The 24,190-nt window shown below is 38.7% G+C and overlaps 2 protein-coding genes across 2 annotated transcripts in view; both read left to right on the forward strand.

Annotated features, from left to right (window-relative positions):
- The window catches only part of fam163aa (family with sequence similarity 163 member Aa), a 32,440-nt gene extending 18,156 nt beyond the window's left edge, over nt 1-14,284 (forward strand). The window contains exons 2-4 of the mRNA XM_067452333.1: nt 9,330-9,429; nt 9,646-9,760; nt 10,120-14,284. Coding sequence (XP_067308434.1) covers nt 9,668-9,760; nt 10,120-10,479 — 453 coding nt within the window. The 5' untranslated portion in view covers nt 9,330-9,429; nt 9,646-9,667 and the 3' untranslated portion in view covers nt 10,480-14,284. The remainder of the gene's footprint in view (nt 1-9,329; nt 9,430-9,645; nt 9,761-10,119) is intronic.
- A 1,776-nt stretch (nt 14,285-16,060) lies between these two features.
- rabgap1l2 (RAB GTPase activating protein 1-like 2) lies at nt 16,061-22,551 on the forward strand. Its single transcript, XM_067453232.1, has 9 exons — nt 16,061-16,264; nt 16,397-16,566; nt 18,007-18,075; nt 18,230-18,340; nt 18,448-18,552; nt 18,640-18,723; nt 18,810-18,881; nt 18,977-19,168; nt 20,443-22,551. Exons 2-9 carry the CDS (start codon nt 16,456-16,458, stop codon nt 20,659-20,661), a joined length of 963 nt encoding a protein of 320 aa, XP_067309333.1. The 5' UTR covers nt 16,061-16,264; nt 16,397-16,455; the 3' UTR covers nt 20,662-22,551.
- Nucleotides 22,552-24,190: the final 1,639 nt, after the last annotated feature.

Below are 24,190 nucleotides of genomic sequence, written 5' to 3' on the forward strand. Positions count from 1 at the left end.
GGTCCTTGTTTAAAATAGCAATTTTCTCACAATTTACAAATAGTTGGAAACAATTGGGATATTGTAAAAACTCAACTGAACAAAATATATAACATTGGTCTAGTGGTTTTTGGATATTTTACCACATAATTCCTACATAGTGTACATTTAAACAATATATTTTATTAGTGAACTTATGTTTTACTGTTCTTTTTTTATAGTCAACTTATTTTCATCAGTTATCAAATTGGTAAACACTGATCACGGACAAAGATTTCTTCAAGCTGATCGCTCACTAAAAATCCCAATAGTCATCATGGTTTCAGTCCATTTCAAGTTTGATTTTGATGTGACATAAAGCGGTGATATCTAAATGTTGTTTCGTTTTTAACTTATTTTTCATTTTGTTAATTCAGACCAATTAGTGAATGTGCATGAAAACTGAAAACGAGGCAGAATTTATTGCACAAACCAACCATATCCAATCATAGCGTGATGGAGGAATCGTCTTCTCTCAGCATTACTTAACACCTTTGGTTATATATATATGTTCCCATGTTGCCTTCACAGTGAAGATGGCTGACGTATACTGGTGACACACTGAAATTTTGTGGTAAGAATGGAGGGGAACAGAGAATAAAAGGAAAGGAAAAAGAATGGGATGGGCGAAGGAGAGGATTGTTGGGGTATTTGGGGAGAAGTGGGTCAGCGGGTACCATGGCAACGGAGATATACGAGCATCTGTCTATTGATCTGCAGACTCATTGGTGTAATAGAGTGAGCCAGGTGATAAACGAGCGCTCTGACAAGGTCTGCACCAGGTCACACTTCCTCTTTCACCACATCTCCGTCTGCTTCTGCTCACATGCCTACATAACACACATACATGTACATGGGATGGTCACCTCATATTATTATGCACAAATTAGTTTCATGAATAAACACATTAAAACAGGTTTGTGGAATGGGGGAAGCTATCATCAGTATTGACAACTCTGTTTTTTTGAGTTTGTATTAACCTCAAAAAACACTGAAATATAACCCACCAAACAAAAGGTATGGTAGTAGTAGTAGTATCTCAGTGTTCATTGTGCCTAGTGGTGTCTTTTACTTTTCACTATGAATAATTGATCTCGCAGGGACTTGAGGACCAATTTAAAGCACAGCTCAATTTAATGGTTCTGGTTTTTGGCTTCAGTGTATATATACTGCAGTGTGATTTTATCTGTTATATTTTTATTCGGTATGTATGGTCAGAGACATATTGGGTGTAGGAAAATGCAGGCCACACATTGGAAAATGAATAGGTGGTAGGAAAGCATAAAGAGTCTAGCCCTGCGTCCCAATTCGCATACTATCCATCCGAAATAGTATTCGAAAATAGAATTAGTATGTCCCAAATCGTAGTATGTTGAAAAGAGTATTCCAAAGATTCCCGGATGGTTTACTATTTCCGGTCCGAATTCGAAGTATGGATCGATGGGCACTCTAACGGCTGATATTGCCCACAACCCATTGCGAGTTGGATGAGGATTCGATTAGAACTACAAACGCGGACGCAAAAGCGTTAAAAAACTACAAACATGATGGATGTGCGAGTCCGACGGTTAAATGGAAAAGTTTAGATAAAGGGGTTTGAGTGACCAACTATCAATATTTAACCTGACTAAAATATATTTATTCAGTGTTGTCTACATTATATTTCACCCGCAGCAGCATTGAGAACTTTTGTAATGACACGTTTGGCCATTAACTTTTAAATGCATCATTATATTTAAACACAAACACATGAGGAGAGTCTCTGACCCACAAAGACCCACCCATGGCTGATCAACGAGCGGCTACATTTCTCTCCGATACGGCAGGAGATTAAACTGAATGTGGAGGATTTGAACTGTGACGAATCTGACGATGATTGACAGGGCAGATAAACGGTGACGGGATGCACGTAGCGACAGAGTCCGTTAAAGATGGCGAAATAGTATGTCCCGAAGTTTGCATACTTTTCTGCTACACACTCTAAAGTATATACATTTTCTATACAAAAAGAGTACATACTTTTAGGACGTAGTATAAGTAGGCGAATTGGGATGCATCATAGGTCTCAGCTAACCGATCAACTGATCACCTTATTGGTTTATCAAAATGTAATATTACTCTTAGTCTTATTCAAGTAATTTTGTTATTTTAAGCTGTACATTTATGTAATTTACAGATTAAAAGTAAATGTTAACCTTTCAATAGCAAAATCCCCTCAAACACATCTACTAATGCAAACATTGCTTATGCAGTTACTACGGGACAAGTAAACGAAAGACTCGGAACAGAATGCGCACACAGTACTTGGGAGGTGAACTAATCACTCCAAAATTAGCGAATCAGTACAACTACTACTCGGGGTTATTTAAACAGAACACATTTTTGCATTGAAAACGGGCAGTGGAGTGGGAAAAAACAAACACCATGTTGTAATTACCATGATTAAGTGTTCCCTTTTCGAGGGAACTCGCACTGCATCATCGAGATGACAGCTTGGGGTATGTCCCCAGCGTGCCGCTTCTGAAGCTTGAATGAAAAAAGGCCAATCCTGATTGGTGTTGCGTCATGATGTAGTGAGTGACGGCATACCCGGAAGGTACAAAGGGAAGCCGACACAAAGCACAGTTAGCTTTCTGCTCTTCAGTGTTAGCGCTCTGTGTTTGTCGTCTATTTGGGGGAGTTCTGGAGCGGGTCTGCCGGGAGGGCTTCAGCCCACTCTTAGTAGCACCCCGGTGGCCAACCAGAGTATGGTTCTCCGACATCATAGACCTGTTAGACGGCCTTGCTTGGCAGGTCCTTCTGAGGAGGGATCTGCTGACTCAGGCGGGGGGCACGATATTCCACTCCCGGCTAGAGTTGTGGAACCTATGGGTCTGGCCCCTGAGGGGGCACAGTTCATAGACGAGGGTCTGTCAGCAGGGGTTGTGGTGACCTTGCTCAGCTCCAGAGCTCCTTCCACCTGAAGACTGTAAAGCCTAAAGTGGAATGTGTTCTCCACTTGGTGTAGAGGGCGTGAGGTGAACCCAGTTAACTGCCCAGTGGCTTCAGTGCTGGAGTTTCTCTAAGATTGCTTCTCTGCCAGGCTTACCCCATCCACACTTAAGGTGTACGTGGCTGCCATTGGGGCTTTACACGCAGCTATAGGTAATGGACCGTTGGGAAGGCACCATTTGGTTGTACGGTTCCACCAAGGGGAGCGGAGAATGAGGACTGTGGCTCATTCCAGGGTCCCAACCTGGGACCTGGCAGTACTGCTCGAGGGGTTGGCTGAGGCCCCCTTTTCAGCCACTGGAGCTGGCTGAGGCCAAGAACCTGACCCTCAAGGTGGCTTTCACCTTGCCATCACTTCTCTGAGGAGAATTGGGGGACCTCCAGGCGTTGGCAATCACGCCAACCTGCTTGGAGTTTGCCCCAGACGAAGTTAAGGCCATCTTGCACCCGATCCCGGGCTATGTACCTAAGGTGCCGTCTAATGTGGCACGGTCGTGGGTTCTCCAGGCATTCCATCCCCCGTCCTCACGTAACGGCGGAAGAGGGAAGACTTCACCTCCTCTGCCCGGTGCGGGCATTTAGGATTTACTTGGAGAAGTCTGCGCAGTGGAGGAAGTCAGACCAATTGTTGGTGTGTCTTGGTCCACCTAAGAAAGGGCTGCCTGCAGCAAAACAGACAATTAGTAACTGGACTGTACAGGCTATAGCCACAGCTTATCAGGTGCGCAACTTGCCTTCACCTATAGCCGTGAGGGCTCATTCTACCAGGGACATGGCCTCCTCGGTAGCCCTCCTTTCAGGAGCCTCTTTGCAGGAAATCTGTGAAGCGGCCGGTTGGGCCACTCTGCACACCTTCATTAGATATTATAGTCTGCACCTCCCGTGTGCTCACCTCCTGAGTGTGCCCGGAATTGGCTTCACACCAGGTGGTTACGATGGGTGTGGCATAGTGGGTACTCGTTCCCCAAACTGTCATCTCGATGACGCAGTGCGAGTTCCCTCGAAAAGGGAACGTCTCGGGTAATGACTATAACCCATGTTCCCTGAGAGGGAACGAGACACTGCGTCGCATCGCCACACATATCATCAGAGCGCTCACTTCATCGCAGCAAGCTAACTGTGCTTTGTGACAGCATCCCTTTGTACCTTCCGGGTATGCCGTCACTCGCTATGTCATAACACCAATCAGGATTGGCCTTTTTTCATTCAAGCTTCAGGAGCGGCACGCTGGGGGCGTACCCCAATCTGTCAACTCGATGACGCAGTGCGAGTTCCCTCGAAAAGGGAACATGGGTTATAGTCATAACCCGAGACGATTTCATCTCAGCAGGTTTTAGCTGGTTTCCCAGCTTGACTAGCTAATACCAGCCTGGCCAGCTAAAAAATGTGACCAAAACACCTCTAAAACCAGCCTGGGAGATCAGCTAAAACCAACTGACCAGTTTAGACTGGTTTTAACTCTTTTTGGGGGGTTTTCTCGGCAGGGTGTGAATGCAGCATTTATTCATTAACCTGTAAAAATGACATCCAAGGACTTTTTCATACTATATATTGCAGTATTTGTATTACAGTAGAAAAGTCTTGTTTTAAGTCAAATTGTGTTGTACATTATAACAGACTTTTTTTCTTTAAGATAAAAAAACTAATTTTTATTTTTATTTATTTTTTATTTTTTTAGTTAACAGGGACATTGCGCATTAATAAAACCTTTCTGTAAATGCACTAGAATTAGCTAATGGCCATTTTTTATCTGTAGTCCCTGGGCAGAATGTTACAAGTCACCCTAGAAAGAAATATGTGGTTAAAAATCCATGCTAGGAGAATTTAATCATATACATAGCACAATCCATAAAACCATCTATCGATAAAAAATAATGAAAAGACAATGGAGTAAATCGGAGCGCATGAGGCAGATGACAAAACTCGTAGTCCATTATAACATCTATAAAGACACCCTTCATGCTTTCAATGTTGAACTAGGCAAAGCTAGACAGACCTTCTTCTCAAATATTATAAACAGACACATAAACAACACGTGCACTCTTTTTGCTACTGTCGAGAGACTAACAACCCCCCCCCACCCCACCCCGAGTCACAAATGCTCTCAGACAGTAAATGCAGTGAGTTCGCTTCCTACTTCTCCGAGAAAATTAATAATATCTGAAAGGTGATTAGCACACCTCGAGTTGCTCTGGGGTCAGTCAGATCAGACCAAAACCTCCGAAGATTACTATATCAGATTTTGAAGCAATTGACGGCAACATTTTAGAAGAAACGGTACAGCATCTTAAAACATCAACCTGTGCCCTTGACACACTCCCCACTTCTTTTTTTAAAAGTGTATTTAACTGTTTGGAAGCAGATCTCCTAGAAGTGGTAAACTCCTCACTTCTCTATGGGACTTTTCCAAACTCCCTTAAAACCACAGTAGTTAAGCCTTTCCTGAAAAGAGAAATCTGGATAACTCCATACTAAGCAACTACAGACCAATCTCAAATCTCCCCTTCATAGGCAAGATCATTGAAAAAGTTGTTTTCAATCAGCTGAACAAATTCTTAAGATTGAATGGATACTTTGACAATTTTCAATCTGGTTTCCGTCTACATCACAGCACAGAGACAACGCTCATAAAGATTATAAATTATATTTGTTTAAATACTGATACAGGCAAAACATCAATTCTGGTGCAACTGGATCTCAGTGCTGCATTCAACACTGTTGACCACAACATACTTCTAGACAGGCTGGACAACTGGGTCGGGCTTTCTGGGATGGTCCTCAAATGGTTCAGGTCATACTTAGAAGGGAGAGGTTATTATGTGAGTATAGGAGACCATAAGTCTGAGTGGACGTCCATGACATGCGGAGTCCCATAAGGGTCAATTCTTGCACCACTCCTGTTTAACCTGTATATGCTGCCACTGAGCCAAATAATGAAAAAGAACAATATTGCTTACCACAGCTATGCTGACGACACCCAGCTCTACTTAGCACTATCACCTAATGACTACAGCCCCATTGACTCGCTGTGCAAATGCATTGATGAATTTAACAACTGGATGTGCCAAAACTATCTTCAGTTAAACAAAGACTAAACTGAAATCACTACATTTGGAAACAAAGATGAAATTCTCAAGGTGAACGCATATCTTGAGGCTAAAGGCCTGGTAACAAAAAATCAAGTCAGGAATCTTGGAGTGATTTTGGAGTCAGACCTGAGTTTCAGTAGTCATGTCAAAGCAATAACTAAATCAGCTTACTATCATCTGAAAAATATTGCAAGAATTAGATGTTTTGTCTCCAGGCAAGACTTAGAGAAACTGGTTCACGCTTTCATCACCAGTAGGGTGGACTATTGTAATGACCTTCTCACCGGCCTTCCCAAAAAGACCATTAGGCAGCTGCAGCTCATACAGAATGCTGCTGCCAGGATTCTGAGCAGAACCAAAAAATATGACCATATCACACCAGTCTTCAGGTCTTTACACTGGCTTCCAGTTACATTTAGGATCGACTTTAAAGTACTATTACTTGTTTATAAATCAATCAATGACCTAGGACCTAAATACATTGCAGATATGCTGATTAAATTCAAACCCAACAGATTACTCAGATCAGCAGGATCAAGTCCGTTAGAAATACCAAGAGTTCACTCAAAGCAAGGAGAGTCTGGTTTTAGCGATTATGCCAGCCTTAGTTGGAACCAGCTTCCTGAACAGATCAGATGTGCTCCAACATTAGCCACATTCAAATCCAGACTCAAACTGTTTAGCTGTGCATTTACTGAATGAGCACTGAGCCACTGTATGTCTGACTGATTGCACCCTATCCTATCTGTTTAATCTTTTTATGATTGCTTTAGTTTACCTTTGTTCTTATCTTTGGTTATTATTATTGTAATGTTTTTGTATTATTATTATCTTTACAACTGTTTTAACTATGCTTGTTTTTTTTTTAAATTCGTCCACATGGTATTCTTTTTTCTCATGCATATGTTGCCACTATTTTAATTAATTTCTATGTAAAGCACTTTGAATTGCCAATGGCTATGAAATGTGCTATGCAAATAATCTTGCATTGCCTTGCCTAAAACAAATAAGGTCAAATTAGTATTTAAGGTCCATTTATTTATTTGATGAGTAGCTCGTACTTACGGAAGCTTGTTTCTGACATTAAACAATTTAAAAGATAATTGCGGTTTATTCTGACTACCTTGCAAGGTTACAAGCTTACCTTGTGAGTTAAAACCTGATATATACGCAGTGAAATGCAAGATATAAACTCGCAATGGTAAGTTATAAAGAAATTAAAACTTTCTTTCTTTTTTTCTTGTTTTTGACTCTCCCCCTATTGTGAGTTATAAAGTCCAATTCTAAGAGGAAAAAATTCAGCTCACAATTCTGACATTTTCTTATTGTGAGTTTATAGGCTATCTCACAATTCTAGGAATTGGGTATTATAAAATCAGAATTGCGCGATAGCCTATAAAATTGCAGTTCGGAGAAAAGCGCAAATGCAGATTTATATCACACAATTCTGACATTTCGGAAAAAGTTATAGTCAAAATTGGTAGATATAAATATACAATTCTGACTTTTTTTAAACTGACAAAAGTTTAACAAAAGTTTTGTTGCTTAAAGTTTATATCTTGCAATTCCGAGTTAATATCACGCAATTCTGACTTGGAAAAAGTCAGAATTGCGTGTTTATGTTTATAACTTTTTCTGAAAAGTCTGAAATTACTTTTTAAATTAAAACTTAAAGGAAGTGTATGTAAGATTGTGGCGAAAACTGGTACTGCAATCACTATCCCCTCTCCCCCTCCTCCTGACTCGAGGTTGCCAGATAGGCTGCAGGATCAGCAGGAACGTTTGTATCTGTAGCTGTGGTAACTAGAGAAGATCTGGCAACCTGGATGCAGAAACACTACTGGCTTCGTGATTGGTCGATAGGTGGAGGGCGGAGCTTCAGGCCGAAACACAACATGTCAACATCAGTTGAGGGCTGCAACAACAACTTTTAAATGACAATATCCTGGCCGGACTACTGTTGTCAGTGATATAAGTATTTGAAATGAACATGATTTCTTAATGTCTAGTGACATACCAGGGCCATTTTATGATTACTTGAAATACATTTCTTACACATAGTTCCTTTAATTTAAAAGTTTTGTCAGATTAAAAACGTGCATACATTTTTTATTTTTTATTCAGTGGTGCAAACAAGCTCCAATACCTACTCTGTATTTTTATTTTACATTAATGAGTGATTGATTAGTACACGTATGCATCATGCTTAGCAAACTTTTATTTTATTTTGGGGCTTTCCCTATTTCAGTATATAATAGAAAATAGCTATATTGCCAAGTGAACAGACTTTGAATTTTTTGTATTGTGTGCAGAAATGGCATTACTTTGATGTCAAATAAGACAAAAGTAGACAAGGAGCCACAGTTCAGTATCGCCACAAATCAGCACAGGAAAATACTTAGATAAACAGTAAACACAATCGCTCCCCAGTATTCAAAGCACTCTCAGTGTTACAGTGATCTTGTCTAGCCCATCAGGCTATGTAATTGTCCAGACATGTCCTGTCAGTGCCCCGTTGCTGTCGCTGTTGCCATGACGGAGGGGTTTGACCTCCAGCCCACCACAAGAACTCAGATCAGTATTTTCTTCGAGTTTAACTGCTGGCAAGGAGCGCAGGGGACAGGAACATGCTGCTTGGACATATTCCAGGGAGAATAGATGGCACATTGCTTTTAACAGCATTAGCATTCCACCGTTCCTGTATATAATTTAGTGCTTTTACTCTGGGGGAAAAAATGAGTGTGATGGGTGGGAGAGAATCCCAGATTTTGAACTAAAGACTGCTTTCCATTGAGTCTGGGTTCTGTAGTTAAGACGACATTGATTATTTTAGTAGTTCATTTTTGTTTTAGTTGTATTTTTTTAACAATGCCATATTAAAGTGCTAATGTCATCTCTCAGTTTCCCTTGTGTTGTTGCATTTGTTCTGTTGAACAAGTGCCTGCATATTTCACTTATAGTGCTTTTGTAGACATCAACAAATCCATATATAAATATATTTTTTAAATGTCTCTTAATTATTCATCATTACTATTTAAATGTTCAAGCAAAAAAGATATGAATATGTGATGCCATGTTAGTCTACTGTGCTGTGGTGATGTTCTACATTATACTGCCTCCTTTTGGACGGAATGGTTATTGTGGCTGTTGTCATATTGCTGATAGAAGTTCTTCTTCTTTTTTTAATCTATTTTAACCTATCAAACGTTCTTCTTTTTTTGTGATATCCAGAATCTATACTGGTGAGTGCCTGCAACCAATGAGCAGTGTGTCAGGAGAAGCAGCCGTACAAACTCTCTGTGGCCTGTCGTCCCCTCTGCTCTCTTCTAATGTAAGTGCTACTGAGTACAATCCCATCTAAACGCTTTAATACATACATCAAATGTTTTTGCTGTACTCCTGATCCTTCGAATGTCATTTAGCTAAAACTGTTTCAAAAGTTCATCTTTGTTTCGGTGTTGTGAATGGAGCAACAACAAAGTTTCTGTCTGGTTTTACATATGGAAATGAAGTTTCAGTAAAACAATTGACTCTCTCTTGTTCGCAGGGTTTGATGGAGATCTGGTCGGATGACAGCTGGAACTGTTGTCATAACCGGAGGAATTCTCGCAACAGTGATACTCCTGTGTATCATTGCAGTGCTTTGTTACTGTAGACTCCAGGTGAGCATGGCATTTGCATTCCATTGCAGGTGCTGTAAGGGATAAGGCGCCGTTCATGCAGATGATGTTTTAGTGCGTAAAATGCGAGATGCAAGGCAATGGAATAGATAATGGACCACAGACTTTATTCATAATCAAGAACTACTGAATTGTGTTCTAGCCTTAAGTGTGTTGACCTAAATGGCATTGCGACTGAACAGCTCTATTATGTAAATAACTAAAAATCCATTGCAGAATCTTTCTGTGTTTTGCGCTCAAACACACTCAGCGCGTTACTCAGCAATTTGAGGAAGATCTGTGTTGAAATGCCAATTCCTGATCTTGTTTCCTCTCTTTATCTAACCGTCCCTTCATCCCAGTATTACTGCTGTAAGAGGAATGAGTCAGAAGGTGAGGCGGGCTCGGTCGGAGAGCCTCAGCCACAGTTTGCCTGCAACGCATGCAGCGCTCCAGGAGTGGACGGGGCGGCCGTCACACCTCTCTCGCTGCCCTACGACCCCGCTCCGCAGCAGAGCTACTGCCCCACTTGCTCGCCCTACTACCTCCGTGGCTCGGATGAGATGCGTAATGGCGGCGAACGCCTGTCCTACATGCCCGCTCACTACGAGAACCATGGCGCCACTGCCCTTGGTCTGGCCGCCATGTACGGCCCCGTGCTGAGCCATCGCAGTACGCCAGACTTTTACACCAATACACGAGCCATCAGCACTGACGTCTGACCCTCACAGACCCGGAGATGGACCCAGGGACAGAGCCTCCTCTGTGAAGCAGAGCATCCAGGGCCGTGCCATGTCCTTACGCCAAAAGACCTACAGGATGCCATGTTATTCTTCCGCGCAGGTCTTCAGTCTTCCATTGTCTTTTGTTTCACCTGTTTACCTCTTCCTCTTGCACACCTCTCCCTCTCTCTGCTGTGAGGGCTGTGTGTTATATGACATGAAGTGTTTGTGGGGGTTTTGGTCTTTGATGTTAAAGGTTAAATGCAAATAGGATGGAAAAAACAGATCAATTCAATTTAGAAAATAGAAATGGAGCAGCCGAAAGGAAGATTTATAGGCTCATTTATAGGCTCATCTGAAGTATTTTGTTGTTTATAGTGACATAAAAGGCTAATTTTAAAAAGTACTTTTGTTGGAAAGAGCATGACATTCAGCTTTATATGAAGGGGTGGTTCCGTGTTTTTTTTTCTAGGCTTGGTTGCGTTTATGGGGCGCAATATAACATGTCTTAATACTTTTTTTTTAAACACTGTATTTTTCTTATATTTTACCTTTATTCCATTCTGCTGTCTTCACTGTCCTTTGAACAGCTCTTTTGCTTCCTGCTTCTATGAAGCCCATCCCTCCGAAAAACGCAATGGTCTTAAAATGGTTAGATGGCCAAATGTAGTTTCATGTATTTTTATTGGCTGAAGTGCCAAGCATAGGTTGTCTGGAAGCGCCACGCCCCTTGCCATTACGGGCAGAAGTCACATCTCACAGCGCTGTAACTTTGCAGATACTGTTTATGCTCAAGCAGCAACATTACACACTAAGTGATGTTTTATTAACTAATTTCGGGAGGAGCACGTTCAGATAATTAAACCTACTAAACAATGGAGCACGTCAGATAATGTAACCTAATTAAGCCCAAGTGGAGCATGTCCAGATAATAAACCTAATTAAACACGAGTGGAGCATACTAAGCTAATCAATTTAATCAACAACAGGAGAAGTGTATATACACTCTAAAAATGGCTGGGTTAAAAACAACCCAAATGGCAACCCAGCGCTGGGTAAATATTGGACAGAACACATGCTGGGTTAAATTAACCCAGTGGCATTTTAACCCAGCAGGCTGGGCTGTTGAGAAAACCCAAAATGTAGTCAATTTTTTACCATTAATGGATTTGCTATTCTGGGTTATTCTTGCTGGGTTGTTCTTAAAAAATCTCATATTATAGCCTACTGTAAAACTAGGCAATCATGAAAGAAGAATGAAGAATGCATGTTTAGACTGTTAAAACAATCATTTTTATTGCTTGACAAATGGTACAATACACAAATGTGTTAAAATTAGCAACAATGACAACTACAAACCATATTCTGTCAATTTATTCACGTTTAAATCAAACTTTTATTTTGACGGGTTGCTGTGACTTTTGAGTCTCTGTGTTCATGATATGACACGCGCCCGGGGCCTTCATTCACACAGAGACGCAAAACATGGAAGAGTAATATTTAAATAGTATTTAATATACACAGACACTCGTATATATTCGGCTACAGTCTGGAGCCCTGCGTGACGCGACCTCCCGCCTTGATTCGTTTGGGAGCAAATTTAAACGAATCAAGGCGGGAAGCAAGCGCTGGGTAGAATCAACCAAGCATTGCGACCCAGCAGGTTTAACCCAAGGACTGGAAATTTGAAACTACCCAATGGTGTTTAAAATGTGATCAAATAAGCCAACAAAAATGACCTAACAGTCTTAACCCAGCATTTTGGGTTAAAAAATAACCCAGCATTATTTAGAGTGTATACAGCTGTCTTACCTTCCTTCCGTTGACAGTTTCTAAGCATCCCTCCACCATCCCATCTCCTCACTTTGATTTAATATAACTCTCATTAGATTTCTACACAATCTAATACAATACAGTCTAGTTTTAAACCATCCCTGATTTCTTCACGTGGGGGGGGGTTGTACTCTGGGGCAAAAAATTCAGAGCCCGGAGCCCTCCCCTGGACAGCATGCCAAATACGGATAATCTTTACTCTATTTAATTTGATGTAAGTGTTAACTTGTGAACTTAAGTTAAAAAAGTGAAATCGCATGCAACCACCCCTTTAAATAACCCCAGATATGCTGAATCCTTTTAGTTGAAACACTTATTTTAGGATGAAAAGTTAAAGGAGTACTTCAGCGCTGGGAATATGCATCTGTATTTAAACTGGGTCATTAATGTAGTAGAAATGTGAAATTACTTTTTATTTTTGGTGCTCTCTAGACTGAGAAATAGGGTTGAAAGACAACAATTCCCAGAATGCTTCACTGCCCTACGAGGCCACTCCCAAAGCCAACGATACTAGATTACTGAATCACTTTCACTTTCCCACAACGACCGTGTTCATTTTCATTAAATCAGTTCAGTTAGAGAACAGACACTACAATTAAAAACTGAACGTGTCTGGTCATGATTTAGCCGTTGAGGGAGTGTAATGCCACAAACGCTGCAGGAGTCAGATTACATTGACAGTCAAGGCTTCAACATACTCCGCAAGAACAGAGAAAAAAGTTCTCGCTCCCAGGGCTGTGAGAAAACGAACAAATTTCTTTGTTCTTGCAGAGTATGTTCCAAGCCTCATGGATGAGCTCGTGACGAGAGCTGAGGTAAACGCGACCGCACTCACGGCATAGATTCACAGCGCATGTTAAGTCTGGCACGTTTTCAGTTCATGCCTTTGGAAGCTTAATTTTCATAGGAATTCATTTTAGAAGTGGAAACACTCACTTTACTCCGTCAGCCGCACCGTTCACATGAATGCCTGAGGCTGCAGCTGCAAGCTGAGCTGTGAGTGCGATCTGCCACCGCCCATGTGCGGGTTAAAAACATGCGGAAATGGCTCCCTCTACTGTCTGCAGGGTGGGGGGAGCGGGGGGAGCACAATCATTTGAATATACTCTGGGGTTTCTACTGATACAAAGCCATATGCTAATCGCTGAAGTAACCCTTTAACCAAAATGTAATTGTCTTCATGTGCGTTGATCTGTTGGGAAAATGTTAAATGAATTACTGATGGGGAATATATTGGTCAATTCATTTTTGAATATGTCACATCAACTAAAAATCACAATGGCACAGAGTTGTCAGTTGTTGAAATATCAAATAAGATTGAGGTTGGAGTAATAGTTGTTCATTCTCACTTATTTCTTTGTCCATATCCACTACATTTTCAATGTCAGTGCAGTTGCTGATATCTCCAGCGACATATGATTTTCAAATTTATACAAAACATTTTCAAAAATCTTCTTGAGGCAAAGTCACTGAGAGAAAATGACTGGAAAATATAAAAAAAAAAAATTGAATTGTTCTTGTCAAAATGATACTTATAGGAACAATAATTTCCTTGTCTTTGCAAATGTGTTTATGTAAATGATTATATTTTCTCACACTTGTTTCAGTAGCCATTGGTTTATGAATCTTGCATTCTGATGTCTATATTCACTCTCTCTTAAGCACTCTCTGTTAGTAACTGGATCACATTCCAAATCACAGGATGGCACTTCTATTTTACATGTGAATACTTTTTTGGCAAAAATGGGGGGGGGGGGGTAAAATCTGGAAAGACATCAGTCTCTGGTTAAAATACTAAAGACAAAAAAGGAGCTTATTGTGCACATATTTCACAGAATGCTTTTGAATATAAATAAAGCATTTATAAATGTCTGTAGACTTTTATAAAATTGGTCAATTGTGATCAGAGTAATAAAACCCATTTCACATCTATAAAATACATGTACATAAAGATCAAATTATTTCAATGATTGTAATGTTTCCTGTCAAGTCTCTCTATATGTTTGTGTCTTAGAACGGACAGACAATGATACTGTTTCCTTTAATAATGTTTTTCTTTCATATTACTATTCATGTTGCTATATTCTAGAATCTAGATGTTTTGACACCTAGTGTATCATGGGTAACTATGAAAAAGACTGCTTGTCAAATGCTTTACTCCAAAAAAGAAAAGCTAATTGAACATTTCCACTTTGTTGTCCAGTTCATTGAACACGTATTGACCTTTTGTGACAACATGCCCCAGTAGCGGGTCCATGGGGTCTTTTGACGATGGAAACTGAGCTTTGCAGCAACATTTAAACAGTAAAATAATTATGAAACACAATAAACAATGGAGAATTCTAAACATTAGATGGGGGATAATATTAAACTTTAAAAGAACTGTTTTCTATTTTAAATGTAATATATTCCATTAATGGCAAAGCTGAATTTTCAGCATCATTACTCCAGTCTGTCAAAAGATCCTTCAGAAATCTTTTTAATGCTGCTCAAGAAACATTTCTTCTTCTTATTAATGTTGATAACTGTTGCGCATGGCGCTAGCAGCACCAAGGTCATGGCTTTGATTCTCAAGGAAAGCGAGAACTGATCAAATATCTGCCGTGAATTACCGCAAATGTAAAAATTGAGCAACGTAATATTTTTGGAAACCTTTTTTTTCAGGGTTCTTTGATGATTAGAAAGTCGAAAAGAACGGCAGTTATTTGAAATAGATTTAGACTCACTTTTGATCAATTTAATGCGTCTTTGCGAAGTATTTCTTTTAAAAACATATGACACCAGACTTCTGGACGGTAGTGTACCGAAACCACTGCTTGAGGGAACACGTTTGTGTGATTGTGACAAAATCAAAATCTGACTCTGCTAATCTTACAGTTTTCTCTTTTCTTTCACTTTGATATTTAAAAGCACTGAAGACACTTAACAATATGGGAGTGCCAAGAAGGGCTGGGACCGCATTCTCTCTGCATTAAAAGACTTGAAGGACCAGTTTAAGATCTTGTTAAGCTGTTTTTTGTGCATCTCATTTCCATTGCAGTTCAGCGACTTTAAAAGAATTTCACTCTCAGCATGATGAAGCTTTCCCCTGACTCTCTCTGAGTTGTCAGCCATAATAGGCAACACACTTAGCAAATGGAGGTGAGAGGCACTCCCACCTCACAGTTGGAGAGAGCTGTGCGTTTGTTTGTTTGTTTCGCAGGATCATGATGAAGACTGAGGTGGCACCTCCTTCAATACAAGAACCTTTGAACACTGTCACACTTTGCTGTTTGTCTTTATTGCCCTTTTCTCCTCCCTTCTTTCAATTACTAATAACATCCTCCCCCACTTTTGTTCACATTCCCCTTCTTATTTTTCACCTTATTAGCTCGGCTTTGTTCAAACCCATGACCAGATAAGCTCTAAAGACAAAGAAAAAAAGGTAGTTTTATAAGAAACTAGTACTTTTTAACCGTCTTTTGAGCATTTCGATTAATAATATCTGCATTATGCCTCCCTAAATCTGCAGTGAGATGATAAAAACAGCAGTTCTCAGCCTCCATCAATCCCAATGAACATATACAGCAGCCAGATATAAGCAGCTTAAGGAATGGAGGAATGTTCTGGCACCTGCTTGTCCCCAGCAAACCGCAGTGTTTTTGTGTGAGGGGCGACCTGCAGGATTACAGCAAGAATTTCAATTTCACAGTCTTTAGCCCTGAGCTTGAACCCACAGGCCGGCTAGCAAGCTCGAAACTGTGACGGTAAAAGATCTTCTGAAAAATATATCTGCTCTGGGACCTACTTGCGTTAGATTCATAATTTGAATGATAACTGGGTTCTGCTTCAGCAATGAGGAAACGGTGTGTGGAAATAATTAATATTAGCTGCTGGGCTGTGGAATAATACTGCGAGGAAGTTCAACAGGGAGCAGTTGGAAGGCCACAGTGTTTTGATACCTGCTTATTAGGTAAGTGAAGAGCCACAGGACAAAGGTAGACTTAAGTGACACTCCTCCCATAGTCTTATGGTTGGGCTGGGCTTGCATTGAGAAAAGACAGATATAGACTGCTGCCTGTCAAACCTGTTGTCATTTCTCCAGACACGTTCAGTGGCTTGCTCTGTATTTTGAGATCACTCGTGTTCTACTCGCCTGCCAAAATGATGGAAGAAGTGTCTATTGCTGTTGCGTATGATGCTTGCATTATTGACCAAATGTCAGAGGAGGACATCCTGGCCAGTCTAGTGGTGGAGTCTCTTACGAAACAAGTGGTAAGTTCAGCACCCTTGGACCTCACCTTTATCACATGTAGATTTATCGCTGGCATGCTGGAATTTTTAAAGGAGCAGCACGACCGCATGCTTTTTTCCCCAGATCTCTTAAAAAAAAACAGAAATATTAGTCTGTTTGTGATCATTTTTGGGTAAAATGCTTACTCCTTGCCGCTCACGGACAAAAATATTATATATAATGTGTGTGTGTGTGTGTGTGTGTGTGTGTGTGTGTGTGTGTGTGTGTGTGTGTGTGTGTGTGTGTGTGTGTGTATATATATATATATATATATATATATATATATATATATATATATATATATATATATATATATTATATATGTGTGTGTGTGTGTGTGTGTGTGTGTGTGTGTGTGTGTGTGTGTGTGTGTGTGTGTGTGTGTGTGTGTGTGTGTGTGTGTGTGTATGTATGTGTGCATAGATACATAGGTATTACAAGGAGAGGGTGAAATAAGAGGACATTACCCATGTCCTCACTATTCAAAAGGCTTATAAATCATGCAGGATGAGTTTTTTTGAGAAAGTAAAAATGTAGAATCTTTTCTGTGATGGGTAGTTTTAGGGGCAGTGTAGAAAATGTGGTTTGTACAGTATAAAAACCATTACGCCTATGGAATGTCCCCACATTTCACAAAAACAAATGTGTGTACGAGTTTGTGTGTGGGGAGGGGGGGCGTGTTTTTGTGACATATGAGGACACAAATGTGTTGACATGGGTATGACATAGGTATTACAAGGAGAGGGAGTTATATGAGGACATTGGCCATGTCCTCACTTTTCATATACAGGAAAAAAAAATGTAGAAAGTAAAAATGCAGAATGGTTGGGTAGGTTTAGGGGCAGGGGCAGTGTAAGGGGATAGAAAATACGGTTTGTACAGTATAAAAACCATTACGCCTATGGAGAGTCCCTGTAAACCACATAGACCAACATGTGTGTGTGTGTGTGTGTGTGTGTGTGTGTGTGTGTGTGTGTGTGTGTGTGTGTGTGTGTGTGTGTGTGTGTGTGTGTGTGTGTGTGTGTGTGTGTGTGTGTGTGTGTGTGTGTGTGTGTGTGTAGGACATGTTAAGTAATATGAATATGAAAACCTGCAACTATGAACATAACATAAGTACTTAAGATATTACTGAACATTCCTTTCATGCCTTTAAGATGTTGCGGTCCTGATATGATCTGAGTTATATTTAAACAACTTTCAGATCATATGGGCAAAGTATATATATATATATATACACACACACATTATTACAAAAAAAGTAAATAAAATTGCAAGAAATAATTCTAATATCATTCCTGCAAACAACAATTTATTATATAACGTGTACTTGTACGATTTTAAAGTACATTCCTTTCATACAAGATTTGCGTACCTATATGATATTATGATTTGAAAGTTCTTTGAATCTTCTTTTTGAACAGGTGCTATCTAAAAAGCTGAAATTAAGAGATAACCAACTGCAGCCAGAAGACCCACTCGACAGGTACGAGGTAAGAGATCACACCCTGACAAAAACAAAAAGCTTCCGTCCCACTCCGCAACAAACGCATCTAAAACTACAGCTCTTGCGTCATTTAAACTTTGTGAAAATTGCATAATCATGCACGAAATACTTTGTGACTAATGCTTTTGTTTTTTTTCTAGAGAGAAAACCGCAAGCTTCAAGAAACCAGTTTGCGTCTGGAGCAGGAAAATGATGACCTTGCTCAAAAGCTTGTCACCAGCAAGATTGCGCTGAGGACTGCTTTAGACCAGGTCTGTCAAATTATTACCAGCTGTCATACTTGCATTATGCAACATGCCAATTTCATTTTCTGTTTTATTTGCGGTGTATGTTTGAATAGATCTGGTGTGTGTTTCAGACCGAGGACAAGGTGGATGAATTAACCAAGGAGCTTTTAAAAACCAAACAGCTTCTTAAGTTTACAGAGGAAGAGAAACGGGGAAAGGAGGAGGAGGCTTCACAGGTGCTTTAACATCACTGATGTGAGCGGTAAACTGTTTGAACAATCTCTGAAAGAGTGCTCATGTTCTGCTCTTGATGTGTTTGACAGCTGAAAGAGATGTTTAGGAAAGAGATGGACAAAGCAGAATCAGACATTAAGAGATCAAACAACATCATTGCGGACTATAAGCAGGTAGACATTCAATTGCTGCTCTACACATTCAATAAACATCAGTCAATTTAATGCCAACATTTAGGTCATTTTCTTGCATCCTTTAGATTTGCTCCCAGCTGAACACTCAGCTTGAAAACCAGAAAGCTCAAGCTGACAAAGAGCTGGCCGTTATCAAGGTAAGAAACAAACTGACCTCTTTACCTTCCATGTCAGTCAGTCTTATCATGTTTCTTTTCTTATATATGCTGTATGATGTATTATATTATTTCAGAGCAAGATGCTGGAGTGTGAGCGGTGCAGACACATCTTTAATATGGATGGATCAATTCAGCTGTGCTCTGAGAGTGAAGAGACCGCTGCTCAGGAGGAAGTGAAAGCCTCTCTCAGAGAACAGGTCCAAGAGTTAGAGAAAGAACTAGCCCAGACCAAGCTACAAATGGTGGAGTCCAAATGCAAGATACAAGTAAGACAAAAAAGTCTGATGAAAAGCATGTGTTTTTAAATGTTTGTTTGTTTGTTTTTGTCATTATCATTTTTTCTATAATTTTTAAAGCTCAGTCAGCATTAATGCATGTTTTTTGTGGCACTTTTATTGCTGAACTCTGTAAAAAAAAAAAAAAAAGTTGTTAAATAAAAAATTGCTTAACCTATTTTATCAGTTTAAGCAATGTAAAAACATATGCTGTCATAACTTATTGACCATAAGATATATATACATTTTTGTAAGTGAATTTTGTGAATAGAGCACATACTGACACTTCAAGGAAAATTAAAAAAAAAAAAATAGTCTTAATAAATAGACTAACCATGAGCAGTACTTTTATAGCATTTATTAATCTAGTTTAATGTTAATTTCTACATTTACTAAAACATTTAAACATTTATTGTTGTATGATTTAACGTGTATTTATTGTGAATAACACGACTCAACGATAAACAATAGTACATTTATAAATTAACATTTACAAATGCTGTTAAAAATGTTCAGTGTTCACATTAACTTCAGTAAATGAATTGAAGCTTATTATCAAAGGATTAGTTCACTTCAAAATGAACATTTCTTGTTAATTTACTCACCCCCATACCATCCAAGATGTTCATGTCTTTCTTTCTTCAGTGGAAAAGAAATAGTTTTTTGTGGAAAACATTTCAGGATTTTTCTCCACACTGTCAATGTACTTCAATGGCAACCAAAATGTTCAAGACGAGGAATAGGGTCTTCTCTTGCAAAACCATCAGTCATTTTCTTCAAAAAACAAAAAAACGTATATACTTTTTATCTAAATTGCTCATATTGTGCTGCTTTGTGACACACCACGGATTGCGCAATCATGTCAGAAAGGTCGCGCTAGACGTAAGCTAAAGTAAGTAGTATATACATTTAAAAAAAATCTTGAAAATGACAGATGGTTTTGCTAAATAAGACAGTATTCCTCACCTGGGATCTTCTGAAGCTCTTCGAAGTCCTTTAAAATTGCATTGATTTGGACCTTCAACATCTTGGTAGCTATTGAAGTCCATTAAGTGGAGAAAAATCCTGGAATGTTTCTCAACATTTTTTATTTATTTTCCACTGAAAAAAGAAAGACATGAACATTTTAGAGTAAATTATCAGGAAATTTTCATTTTGAAGTTAAATAGTTCTTTAAGTATTACTAAAGTGTCTTGTTAATGAATTTAAATGCATGATTTTATGCCAAAAAAATTCTCATGTTTATCATCTTAATGTGTCCCAAGGAGTTGGAGCACCAAAACACAGTTGTGATGACTGAACTTCAGGCTGCTAAGAACACATGGCTCAGAAAAACTCTGGACTCTTTCAGGACAGCTGCGGGCGGCCATCAGAACCCCTCTCAATCTGATTCTGCCTGGAGCCCCACAAATAACCCCCAGTCCAGCTGGGTCACCAGAAGGCTCTCCTGGGCCCATCGAGAAGGGAGAGCAGCCAAAGTATGAAACGGAGTAGCATAGGCCTACTAGTGGAGAAGAAAAGTATTTCATGAGAGCACTCCTGAAATGAGCCTCACAAATGATGAGAAGGCTGTACTCTCAGACCTCGGGACAGTTGCATAAACACAGTCACAATGTTAAGACTGAGTCTTACAAACTAGTCTGACCAAGCAGTTAGCCAAGGGGTAAACTTACTTTATTAATTATGACCAGTCTTAAAGAAAAGAAAATGACATGAACTTTTAAGACTAATTTAAGCAGTTTATGCAACTACCTACAGAGAAAATTATCAGCCTTATTTTAACGTAAGAACAAATGTGATGTGGCTTCTGGTGTCATCTACTTCCAGTTATTTTTAGCAGTACAAAACAGCTTGTTATGCTAATTGACATTGCAAACTGGTGTTTCTTATTCCATATTATTTGAATGTATTGTTGTAATTATAAACACCCTGGTTTTAGCACTTAGTGGCTAATGAACGAGAAGTCTCACAAATTCACAAATTAACTTTCTTCGGCATTGCAAAATAAGGTGGATTGATCTGTATGGTTGTAAACATTGTGAATGAGAGATTTCTTAGGATGGCTGACAGCAGGAAGAAATATCCCCCCTAGAGATGAGGCAGATATTGCTCTTAAGGCAATCTCACATTAATGGGATAGTTCACCCAAAAATGAAAATTAGCCCATCATTTACTCACCCTCAAGTCATCCTAAGTGTATGACATTCTTCTTTCAAACCTGTTTCTGTTTTGAAGTTCATAAAAGTGCATCCATCCATTATAAAAGTAATCCACATGGCTCCAGGGGGTTAATAAAGACCTTCTGAAGCGAAGCGATATGTTTGTGTAAGAAAAATATCCGTATTTTAAGCTGTAAACTCTAACTTAAACGTAACTGTTGTGCGCACGTTTATATAACTCAGATTGTATTCGTCTGAAAGAAGAATGTCATACACATACACTGTAAAAAAGAATATATCTACTCAACAGATTACAACCAATATTATTAATTCAATTCAACAAATAAGAAGTGAGTTCAAAGGAATCAAATAAAGTCAACCATTTAAAATAAGTATCTGGAAATAGCACACAAACTACAGCTGAAGGAAGAGAAATACAGAACCACAACTTCAGCCACAGCCTTAGATGAAATCTACTGAAAAGATATTACATCTCTCTTATTACAAACAAATCGGACTTTATTTCTTTCATTTGTCTACAGTTCTTTTTGAGAATTAACAGAGCGAACAGATGTTGATGTTTTATTGAAAAGGTTTGATCAGCATATGGTCATCAGTGTTTCCTTCACTTGGGCATTTTTACTCTTGACTTTTTAAGTCAGTTTGTGGTTTTTGTAACAATGTTTAGTGTTTAACAGTCTTGGGGAATAAATTTGATTCATTCTAACCCAATTTCCAACTTATTTGTTGAAATGAATTAATAATATTGCATGTAATCTGTTACTCAATTTTATATAGGTATTATTTTGTACAGTGTAGGAGGGTGAGTAATTAATGGGGTGATTTTCATTTTTAGGCAAACTATCCCTTTAAGACTTTATTAAGTTTATAGGAGTTTCAGCATAATGTATTACAAATGTCACACTGCAGAAGTGTTTTGCCAATAACCTAAATAGTGGACTTTGTGTGGTAACATCTCAATGAACTGATTTTAATTTCACTATATCAACCTAACTACATTAGGAACTGAATCATACTGAATCTATCTCTTTTAAACTTTAAGTAAGGACACTTATATAATGACAATGTTTATTTCAATTCTACTCAACAAATTGTTCACTTGAACTGAATAAAGCTTTGAATATTACAAATCTGTTAACATGTTTTGGATCGCAAATATTTATATATTTATTTATCATATATATAATTTGTCCAGAGCACCAGCAGAAATATCATCTCTTAATACAAAAACAGAGATGACCGTGTCACCTAAGACAATATTTACAATCTATTTCTAAAATAAGAGGTTGTTTATAAGGTCTTCCGGGTTCTTGGAATTGCACACACAGACCAGCCACCATCATGAGCGTCTCACTGAAAACTAAAAGCCACACAGCATCTGATCACTGGATTTACACAAATCATTTCACTTTTAACAAGTGTTTTCTCAGCATTGTAACATTGCATATCAAGTCAACTCCTGACAAACATTATTGTGTTATTGTCTTTGGAAGGCTTTTATCTTTCAAACACATAAGTGCCCCCTGAGATTTTAAGTTAATAAATTAGGACAATAATACAATTAAATAAAAAATAAAAATAAAGTTCCCGGTGATGTCGGGTTATGGTTACATGGTGTGTGTGTGTATATATATATATATAACTCGTTAACGCAAATTCATTTTAACGGCACTAAATTTATTTGCTCCCGTTAACGCAGCGCAAATTTTCTGTTTGATTCATAGCATGGCTCGTAGTTGGAAAAAGTGAGAGCAGTCATAGACGCAAAGGATGCAGCAGCAAACATTAATAGGGAAAGAAAAGGGTTGACATTACTATTCTTAACCAAAAGTGTAGTTATTGCCTACAAGCTAGCATATTTTCTGTTTAACTTTTATTAGACTCCAGGTCTATATAAGAAAGAAAAGTGCGTTTTTTTTACTAAGCACATTCTCTGCAGTCCGACCACTATATGCACTGTCTGCAAGCACTCTCGCTCATGTCTGAGGTAAATCATTAACACATCTTACAGTAAGCTACACGTGTTTTATTGAACTAAATACATTACAATCACCTAAAACTAATGCACAGGTTACTTTTCTGAACAAGAGCACTCCCGGAGTCGGTGTTAATCACCCTGTTCACGTGAATCACGGCACTGTTCGACACACAAAATACCACAGTTCAATAGGGAACGCGGATCTCTTAAAGTGGCCGCACTATATTCCTACTCGTGGAATATGGACCTCCTCCAGGTATGGTGTGGTTCTGGTGCGCTCACAGGTCCGCATGACAGCTTTCACATTACCAATTTTTCATACGAACTGCCCTGCTCTGAATTAAACTGCCAGTGTAAAAACTCCCTTTATATTCTTAAAATGAGAGAAATCACTGCTAATTCTTATTTTTTAATTTTATGCTTAAGAGACATGAACACATTTTTTGATAAACATCTATGAACTTTGATACATCTAGTCTTCATGCTGTATTATTGATTAGTAAGTATGGTTTCAGCATGCATATTTGTTCATACCCATGTTGATTAGAGTATTAAAAACTTAATATAAACTTAATTCACGATACATTTACAATTGCTAAATATGTGCAATTAATTGTGAGTTAACTCATGACAATCATGTGATTAATCGCGATTAAATATTTTAATCGATTGACAGCCGTAAGTGTATATATATATATATATATATATATATATATATATATATATATATATATATATATATATATATATATATATATATATATATATATATATATATATATATATATATATATATATTTGATATACCCACATACCATACCCACTTTCGCCTTCAGAACTGCCTTAATTCTACAT

The sequence above is a fragment of the Pseudorasbora parva genome, chromosome 9, assembly GCF_024679245.1.
Source record: "Pseudorasbora parva isolate DD20220531a chromosome 9, ASM2467924v1, whole genome shotgun sequence".
NCBI classification, from domain to species: Eukaryota; Metazoa; Chordata; class Actinopteri; order Cypriniformes; family Gobionidae; genus Pseudorasbora; species Pseudorasbora parva.

Coding starts and splice junctions, on each gene's coding strand:
- rabgap1l2 (XM_067453232.1), top strand. CDS start 16,456: ATGATGGAAGAAGTGTCTATTGCTGTTGCGTATGATGCTTGCATTATT. Junction 18,076..18,229: donor ACCCACTCGACAGGTACGAG/GTAAGAGATCAC, acceptor TTTTTTTTCTAG/AGAGAAAACCGCAAGCTTCA. Junction 18,553..18,639: donor AGGAGGAGGAGGCTTCACAG/GTGCTTTAACAT, acceptor TGTGTTTGACAG/CTGAAAGAGATGTTTAGGAA.